Raw genomic sequence first — 10,266 nt, 5'->3', positions numbered from 1 at the left:
GGAAAACACTCAAAAAGCAGTGATTTCATCATTCTTCATTTGTCCAGAGCTTTTATACAGACAAGTAAAATATCATTCAATAGTGTCAGACATATTAGAACATAATTTGTAAGCAAGAGGGAAAGAGGACATTTCTGCCCCATTTGGTGAATAGTGATGTGGATAGGGGGCAAAAAGATACTGCTCCAAATTATATTATAACTTGGTGAGAGAGTCAAGGTATAGTGAGGTGTTAGGTCTCCAGAATTTCTTTTAACCTCGCTTGGCTCTTCTTTTGCTTCTCATGTTTTGGAAGAATTCCTTGGCACCGATTCCTAATAAGATTTTCCTGAGTTCAGTTTTACCCACTCATCCTGAGGATACATTATGGAAGGGAGATGAACTTTTTATTGCCTGTAGTTACAAACATCTGTTATTTCAGCCCCAGTCAGGAACAGTCTATACACACATTCCCATAATTGAACACAGCTACTGATGAGTTGATAATCCAATTGGCTGATGAATCTAAATGGATTTTCATTTATGGTGGATGGAGCTAAATAAAGAAGGATAAAATGTGCACTGTACTGCATCACGAATTTCTCAAACTTTTTCCTTTGGTTCTTTATTTTTTACGTGCTAGAAACTGCAGAGCAGTTGAGAAGTTGATGAGAAGTTGACATTGTAACTGAACTAGTCCCGGGGGTCTTCACAGAAAAAACAGTCGGGGTCCTGGTCAGCTGAAGATTCCATCTGAATGGTGAGTGAGTGCACAGTAAAGCTATTGCTGAGGACTTTAACAATCTCTCTCCGAACATCCTGGCTGTCACGGCTGGCTGCTGTTGAGAAAGAACCACAGTGAGATTGGCACTGATTGCACACACATGGGTGACTGCTACATTTCCAGCTTCAAGGACTTTGTCTTTGACCTGATTGGGGGGGGGGGGCGTAGGCAGAGCACTCAGAAGAAGCCATGTTGGCTCTGACAATCAGCTACACTTGCAGACAAGACGGGAAACTCTAGTGCAGCCAAGTACCCATCACTATGGGAACTCTCCCCACCCACGGTTCTCTCTGGGGTCTGGCACGCTTAGAAGCTCAGCATGGAAGGAGAGATAAGGCCTGAAGGAAGCTAAGACACAGCTATTCATTTCTTATATAGCCCTTTCCACCAGTCCCCAGAGATCTCTGGGTCGCAGCCCTTGTATCTAATGAGCATTTATACAAGGCTAGTGATGGGAACCGGGAAGCATTTAGAGCTCCCCACGGACTCTTAGAGCAGCAACCTCACTGCCACCTTTTCTTTTGTCCCAAATGTTATCGGGAGGCTGTAAGGTTCCCTCCATAGTAACCTGATTGTTTACTAGCTTCTTCCATCTGCAGTGAAATATTGGTGTAGCAGATGCTGTAAATTACCTGCCGGATCTAAGCCTCTCAGCAAAAATGAGGATGTCTAAGAAAGCATAGTCCTCAGATGCCTGTCGCCGTTGTTGCTGTAGTCTGCCTCTAAGTGACTTCTTGAGTTATTGTTTAGCTGCCTGGCATATCATTTCACCTGAGCTGTCTCCTGAGGCAGTGAGGGATCCCCTCGCTTCCCCTCCCCCACTGCCTATTTCCCCATCCCAAGGACACATAATAGACAAATCACCTTCTACTTGAGAAAGTAGTTTTTAGAATAAACGCAACATCCTAAGAATTATCTCACATGATTACAGAATTCCTAACCATCCAGTGGGGGGGAACCACCATTAAACCCTGCTAGTGCGTCTTCTCGCTTGTTAGAACCTTAAGGATGGTTAGAACCTATGTCTCCTTCATCTTTTTATCTTCAGTGATAGGCAGAGCGTCTTAGACACAGGAGATATTCAACGAAGATTTATTGTTGAATATATCCCATTATTTAACTGATTGGGCACCAAGTCAAACAGGTGAGATCTAATTTTCACAGTCTAGGGCCTTGCATCTGGGTGGCCTTTAAACCATTTATTCTACCCGCTGCCCTCTGCAGTCTGCCTCGAGGGGTGCCGTCAGTATCATTGTCGCTATGATAACATTGACAAGGGGTGTTTTCAAAGGCCTTTGGTAAAAGGAGACACCCTACGGTTGTTTTGATAGACAACGGGCACTAAGGCAGCTCTACAAAAAGGAGGGACGTTACTGAGTTTGCGGGACAAGGACTGAATTTCGGCAGGGTGTTTGCGGAACACACTGACCTGCAGCAACGTGAGCCGAGAGAATCACTTGGTTCATTGCTAGAGACCAGATGTGCAAACTGTGCACAGACTCTACTCCGTCCACCGCTAAGATGCGCTCTTTCACGTCATCGTAATTCAGGTTCTTTGGCACACCTGACGAGAGGACAGGGAGGGAGGCTCTTTGTTACTTAACTAAATACAGTTCATCCACGTGGCTGAATGGGGCTGCAAAATCTGCTCCAGAATATCAACGTGCCCTCCCCTTTCTGGTTTCTGACTTCAGATGCTTACAATTCAGAGTCACCTGACTCTTCCAAAGGGTTTGACATCAGAGAATGTTTGCAGACTTTACTATGCAATAACCATCAGTAGTAATCATTCTCTGTTTTCGGGGTGTGTTATTAAACCAATTGAGCTTTTTCTAATGATCTTTGCACACGCTCTAGAAAGCAAAATGAAGAAACGTGGGACTTGGTATCAGATAATTCCGGGGTAACATTCTGACCACAACTACCGTGAATTTACCCAAATCTTGGAATTTCTCTGATCCTCAGCACATCTGTGGTTAAAATAGGGATGGTAAGAGCAATAGGTACACTGAGTTCTTTGAGGAGCAAATGGGAAAATATATGCTCTTTGTGTACTTGCAATGCGATGTAAATAGCAGTTATCCAACAGGTCACTTACTGAACTGTGTTAATAGTTGATACTAACATTATAATGCCATCTTATTATTTGGTTTATAGAATTTTTATTGATTTAGGTGCATTAGTCAGGGTTAATGTCTGGGTCATATAAGGTCGGGGTTTGGCATCAGCCTTGCTTCTAAAGGAACGATGTGGAGACACAGAGGAAGGTGGGGAACCTGTCAGCCAATCAGCTATTCCTGCGGGCTGAAGAAACTGAGATTTCTTTAACCTGAAGAAGTGAAAGCTCAGGGCAGAAAGATCACTTTTTTCAAACATTGTGAGGATTATCATTTGGAAGATGAGAGGATATGAAAGTGTAAGCGCCCTTGCTTTGGCTAGAGAGAAGGCAAGCCAATGGTGAGTTGGAATTGTAAAACACATCAGTTTAATATAAGGTTTTGTTTTTTTTTTAATCAACTCAACCAGCATAACACTGATAAAGCCACTTGATGCTATAATTAAATCCCTGCCAACTAACGATGACCCAAAGAGGGTGCTGTAGAAGAGATTTCTAGGGCTGACCCCCTTTTAGCTTCTACTTCCATCATATATACACAACACGAACACCTGCTCTGTTTGTTAAAAATAAATATGCCTTTGCTCTATTCCAGTCCTTCCAAAGAAAATTTCTATGGATGAGGCTCTGAAATCGACCTGCTTTCAAAGTGGCTCTCCACCTTGAAAGCACATTAGTACCATCAGAAGAGATTTTAGAAATCCTGATTACCAGATTATGCCCAAGACCGATTAAATCAGACTCTCTGGGGATAAGATGAAGCATCACTATTTTTATAGCTCATTTGGTGACTGTAACACACAGCCAAGTTGGAGAACCATTGCACTAACGTTTACGAACCACTGGGCAGCTCTACCTTGCAGTATTCTCAGCTTTGCTGCATGTTAAAAAAAACATCAAAACCAGCCCCCACCTGAGTCAGTTAAATCAGAATCTCTGGGTATGGGGCCTGGGCATAAGTATTTTTAAAAGCTTCCCAAAGGATTGTAATGAGCAGCTAGTCAAGAACAACTTACTTAAAGGAATAGGGAATCCTTAACTCTCCTTTTTCAGGATTTAAAAACCTTGCTTATGGGGATTTCCGTTTAATCCCACTTCATATTGTTTCATGGAGGTAACAAAGAGCGTGTTCTTTTACTCTGTGAGCTACACAAAGCTCAGGGTACTAGAAACAAATTAAAAGAGTTCTTAGATTAGCCATAGAATGTGTATGGCATAGTCATGGTCGACATTGTTATATTGTAATGATAATAACATACCTTTACTGAGAAACTACCACATGTCAAGGTTTATGCTAAGTACTGTATTCATAGTGATTTTCATAGTGATTAGCTTACTTAATAGTTATGAGAACTTTAAGAGCTAATTATCAATGTCACAATTCCTGTTTAACTAGGGGAGAGGAAATTGGGAGTCAGAGAGGTTAAGAACCATTGCTAAGGCCACATAGAGAAGGAGGACATCAGATTCTCAAGTCCATGCTCTGAGTGTGAAATGTTATGCAAATGGTAGAGTCTAAGTCTTGCAACCCAAAGTTGACTATTATGCTTAATGTATCATCCCTGAGGAGTTTCATGTGACCTTCTGAAGACTTGTTGTCCTCATCTAGGACCCTTGAGATGAAATCACAATCCCACTACCCCCTTCCCTCTTGCCTTGCTTATCTCTTTACTTTTATGGAGAACGTAAGTCCACTGTTACTTATTTTACTCTATAAAATAATGTTGACAAGCAAGAGAATATGTTCCCAGTGGCTCCAGTACTCCATCATATACTAGAAATTTTTTTCCTGAGGGAGAGCCTGCAGACATGCCAATGCATCCAGGAAAATACCCAAATTAGTGTTTAAAAAATAATTACCCAGGTTAATAAATATATGAAGAATCACTCAATATCTCTCATAATGAAGGAATTGCAAACAGAATCAATAAGCTATAATATCTCACCTATCAGATTAAACAAGAATCAACATTTTGATAATACTCTGTGATGGCGAGGATGTGAGCAAAAGGGCATTCTGAAATGCTGTTGATGGGAAAGAAATTGATATGGTATCTTTGGTAGAAATGGCAATATCTATCGAATTTTAAAATGCACATAACTTTTGAAACAGCAATACCACTTCTAGGAGTTATGCTACAGATACACAAGTGCTAAAAATGTATATACATACGGGATGGTAATTCACTGTTATTTCTAATGTCTATCATAAGCAAGTACATGGAATCTTTGTAGTATGGAAAGGAATGAGGTGTATCTCGGTATGTGCTGATATGGAAAGACCTCCCAGTGAAGAAAGCAAGATGCAGAACAAAGTAGGTATCAATGCATAATTCTGTTTGTATAAAAAAAGACATACTATATAGGTACATATATATTTCAGGTACGTATATATGTAAATGCATAGATATTTTTGGACAGATGCGTATCAACTTATTAGTAGGTGTTACGCTTGAAGAATGGGATTGAGAATTCAAAGGTAGAAAAATGAGGAGACTTTACATAATATTATACCCTTCCATATTTTTAGAAAACTTCATTAAGTACAAGTACTCTAACAGTTACAGTGCCCAGTGGGACAAAACCCTTGAACACGTACTCAGCAGTGAACGCTAAGGAAGTGTGGGCTTTCGTCAGGGCACCTGCCCTCGGACACTGTGTCAGCCTTTTGTCAAAATGTGCTGGACAAAAAAGAAAAGTTCAAGCCGAGGTCTGGATATTTTGATCATCCAAATTCTTGATGTGATGCAAACCTCTAATTCTGATTGAATTTTCTAGGTGCCACTCTCAGTGCCCTCATGTAGTAACCCTTTAAGTGCCGTGAAAAGACTATTCCAGTGGTTCTCAAAGTGTGGTCCCTGGACCAGCAGCACCAGCATCTATTTAGAAATTCAAATTCTTGGGCCCTGCTCTAGACCTGCTGGTTCAGGAATATGGGGGTGGGCCCAGCAGACCCCTAAGGACTCTGATGCTCTGAGGTGGGGGCACTGCTGGCTTGGTCTAACAAGGGTTTTAGGCAAGCCCTTCATAGCAGTTATAATGCTGCCTGAGAGAGAGATTGTTCAGTTTTTCTAAAGTCTTTTCCATATGTCTTTTCCATATATTTAGGTAGGAATTTACAGTTTTGCAATATCTATCCTGAGTATTTGTACATATTGTTTTTATACCATGCCATATCATTTAATAGTTGCTGGAGGAAAAGTGAAGCCAGTTCCTTTTATTTATTCCCATATGAATAAAAATCATAATATTTGTTTTCAGAAAAATTCCTTATAAATTTATATTTTCCTTGGAATGCAAATTAACAGTAAACATGCCTTGATGCCATTCCCTTCTGTGATTTTAAGGAAGAGAAAACATTGATCCTGGAAATAATAATAAAATCACGCCTACCTTCCATGAGTAAGATGGAGAAGTCCTTTAAAACAGTGATGGTGCTGGTCAGAACCAGGATGGAAAAGACAAATGTGCAGATTGGGTCAGCCATTTTATAGTCTGGCTAGAAAAGAGAGGGACTTCAGTTAACTGAATTCGGGCCTTCCATGCAGAAAGTCTGATTAATAAAATAAGTGAACGTCCCTGCTTCTTTTTCACACTATCCCCCTTTCACCTCCCTGACACTTGACATCCAGCTCAGAGCCAAGACTTCCTGAAGATTCAATCCTTCTTTTAAGCTTTAAACTATCAGTGACTGAAGAAATTTAAAAAGTAAATTTAAGATGTACAAAGTATCCTTGAGTGTTCCCTCCAAAGGCCTGATTTCACTTTTCTCACATTAATAGAAGCACAGAGTATGTGATGAAAATATGCACAAGTTTAGACAATATTCAGTGGCTTCCTCATGATGAGAAGAAAGGGTATCACCTGCCCAAAGGTTGCATATGACCAAGGTCCAGCTGGAGCTTGGTCTTGGCAGACCGGGGTTGGTTCCTTTCTTTCTCTCCTCAGGATGACACATATTCGAGGCAGGCATCTTTGATTAAGTCCTGAGAGTATGAGCTGAGACCTCATTCTTGTACTGTCTCAACACCGGAGCCCTTAGCCTCAGGCTGAGACACCTGCTCCACTGCCCTTGATGAAGTTTTGTGCCACAGAAAAGTCCATGACTCATTACCTCTGAGAAACTCTCAAACTCCACTAACCAGTACAAGTTTGAACACTTTTGCCTTAAACATAAAGCTGTCAATGAGTAGTTAGTTGCTCAATTGAATTCAAATATGCCTTTGTAATTTTTATTTCTGTGTTTTCATTTTTTAGTGAAAATGATAAAGAGTCCCTGCTAACTGGATCATCCAGATTCAGACGGCAGAGCTAAATGCTCTTCTTCTCCGTTACCCCCCACCTACACCCCAACCCACTTCGGTTAGTTCTTAGCCTAACAGATCTGTAGTAAATGTTTGCCTAGGGCCACGGGTTCACCCAGGATCCATCCCAACTTCTTATTAACACCCTGATTTTGGGGGGAGAATTATCTTTCCCCCATTGTGGATGATATTGGTGGGACAGTCAATCAGGTGCTCTTCCTCCCTAGCCGAGCAGCAGGTATAAGACCCAACATTAGTCTGTTGGCCTCTCTTTCCCAGAAATGTGAATCTCCAGCAGAACGACAAGAAATGGGGGGAAAAAATGGGTTGAGTCACATTCATTTCTGCACTGGTGCCTGGGACAGAAGGTGGATAAGTTTCTGAAATCTAAGATACCCAGCGTTGCTCTTATTTCTACATTGATTTCTGTCCAAGAGCACATCCAGTAAATTTCAGCCAATAAATATGTTTTTGCTTAAGTAAGCTAGACATCTTTCCTGTTGCCTATGATCCAAGAATCCTAAGGGATCCATGGTCCCATTGCTGTTCACCTTAACTCCATGACAAAAGGAATTACTTTCTGGAAAGACTGGTAGCCCTACAGTTGAAGACATAGCACTTAGGAATTTGGAAAGTCCAAGGTTTCAGGCTTTGAATGTTTGTTTGTTTGTTTGTTTGAGCCCTGCAAAGCAATTGGTATAGGCCAATAGAGGCTGTCCACCCTCATTTAAGTTAATAGTGGCAGGTCAGCTTCCGTACTACCTAATCTATAAACTTACTTTGCCAGTGAGTAAACGCAAACATCCTCACCTTAAAGTAGATAATGAGCGCGCTGGTCAACACACTGACGCTCTGAAGTAGATCTCCAAGGGCGTGCACAAACGCTGCTCGGACACTGGCATTAGTTTGCACGTTCTTGTGATCGTGGCTGGGGCGTCCTTGGTGCAGAATCACACTTAGCCTGAAAGAGAGAAGGGTGTTCTTGGCACCCATGGGATTAGCCCTTGAAAACCTATGCAGCGTAATGGAGAGTTGGCAAGAGCATGTATTATGTGGGGTCATGGAGAGTTGAAATATTATTGCTGTAAAATGTACTATTTTGGACCAATTTTGAAAACACAAGTATCATAAAATTTTAAATTTTTACACAAGGACAAACAACAAAAGTTCACCTCAGTTTTCTCTTCCATCTACCCAATGCTACTCTGGTTCACATGAAAACTGGAAAGCAGCACTTCCTAGATGAAACTATTTGACAATGACGAGGGGAAATATTTACTGATGGTCTACTGAATGTCAGGCACTAATAAGCTAAGCTTAAAGCTGAGCTTTGGTGGGAGCTAAGTAAATGTACTGGTTTCAAATGCAAAAAGCCTCAGAAAGGGGTAAAACAAAATAAGAAAATGTCACCAAGTTCAGATTTTTAAATATCTTTTATTTTACCTAATTTTGTGCATTTCTATGAGAACTTAAAATCTGAATAATTTCTTAATGGCCAATGATGATAGTCATGTGTTTGTATATATGCAGCTATTAACAAGAAAGTAAAATATATTAATGTATTTTAATTATATATATGTAAATATTTATGTAATTTAACATGCAAATGTACATAGAAATGTATATATATAAACATAAGTATATCTTATACACCCTAAGAGTATGAGCTGCAGCCTCGTTCTCTCTCTATATATAACATCTTGCAAAATTTAACATCTCTTATCCAAGTGAAGGAGATAAGTATTAAACCCCATAAATTATGTACCTGATTTAATTTTGGAACGAAGGTTTAAAAAAATTGTTTAGTACCACATATCTCAGTCTATTTGCTGGTAAAGTGTCTGTTAAATCTCAGGTCATCACCACAAAGTGGAATGACTGCTATCCAGCAAGATTTGATCATTATATAATGTATCGTTTTTAGATGGTTGCCGCTAGGGCAGAAATTCACTCTTAATTAATAGTTACCACTTAAGAATCTTCAGACAGCCTGATATGGCTGGCAGTTCAACATACTCCTTTCTAGGTCTGTTCATGTGTGCTTATCATATTGCCATTCATTCTTTTACTCATTTTATTTAAAAAAAACTTACTTAGGGGCTCCTGTGTGCCAGGCACTCTTAAATGCTTGGGGTATAAAGGTGAGTGAAATAGACATGGTTCCTCCCCCAAGTAGCTTTAAGTATGATGGAGATGGCAGAGATTTTAAAAAGACCCAAATAAATAAAAATTGTAATTTTAGTAAGTCTACTAAGAACTGGTGCTGTGGGTAACACAATAAGGAAGTCTGATCTAGTTAGACAAAGCACTTGAGTCGGATTCAAAAGGTTATGTTAGAGTGAAATTATAGGCTAGAGGGAAGGGAATGTTCCAGGCAGAGAAAACTTAGTATAGATAGATAGAGGCTCTATCAGTAATCTTTGTCCTAGAATCCCTTTGCAACTTCTGTTAGAACCTTCTGTCATGATTTTGGGTCTCCGAGGAATAGATTTATTCCCAAACTATGGTTCTGATATTTCTGTATTCAGACAACACAGCATCTAGCAACAACTGAAACCTATAATCCCAGTTCTGGGAAGAAACATTATAGTCACTAAGTATCTTAATCCATAAATAACTACCTACTTGCACAGGGAAGTCACCACTTTTCAATTCCCTTGTCTTCCTAAGTATGAGAAGCACCTGCAGCATTAAGGTCAAAGTTCAAAAGCACTTTCAGTAAAAAGAAAATTTGGATGGTATCTATTTAGAAAGTCAAACTTGATCATCAAGATTCTAGATTTATGGGGTAGTTAGCTAGGTGTATCCTTCGTATTCATGTAGCATGGACATAACCTATGTGACATATGACTGTCATGAAATTAATAATATTTTCATTTTCCCTGCTGTCTTGTGGACATACTGTTCTTCTTATGCAAAGACAATGGTATTGACCCCAGTCAGCAGCACATGTGCTCTGCCTTGTCTCCTTGTGGTGATAGATTTGCATTGATCTCCACACACTTTTTCTCCCAGTGCCAGTATGAAACACATTTTCAAGTTAGCTGGATGGAAATAGGGATCCACTCGGTAATAGCAGTCAA

At 40.1% G+C, this 10,266-nt stretch overlaps 1 protein-coding gene across 1 annotated transcript in view; it reads right to left on the bottom strand.

Annotated features, from left to right (window-relative positions):
* Positions 1-672: 672 nt before the first annotated feature.
* The window catches only part of SLC30A8 (solute carrier family 30 member 8), a 34,638-nt gene continuing 25,044 nt past the window's right edge, over positions 673-10,266 (bottom strand). The window contains exons 5-8 of the mRNA XM_026495532.2: positions 7,994-8,144; positions 6,273-6,378; positions 2,193-2,327; positions 673-818 (exon numbers count right to left, since the gene is read on the bottom strand). Coding sequence (XP_026351317.1) covers positions 673-818; positions 2,193-2,327; positions 6,273-6,378; positions 7,994-8,144 — 538 coding nt within the window. The remainder of the gene's footprint in view (positions 819-2,192; positions 2,328-6,272; positions 6,379-7,993; positions 8,145-10,266) is intronic.

Source organism: Ursus arctos, unplaced genomic scaffold, assembly GCF_023065955.2.
Source record: "Ursus arctos isolate Adak ecotype North America unplaced genomic scaffold, UrsArc2.0 scaffold_6, whole genome shotgun sequence".
NCBI lineage: Eukaryota > Metazoa > Chordata > Mammalia > Carnivora > Ursidae > Ursus > Ursus arctos.
The sequence above is the reverse complement of the archived record's forward strand: the minus strand, read 5'-3'. Positions and strand labels throughout refer to the sequence as shown.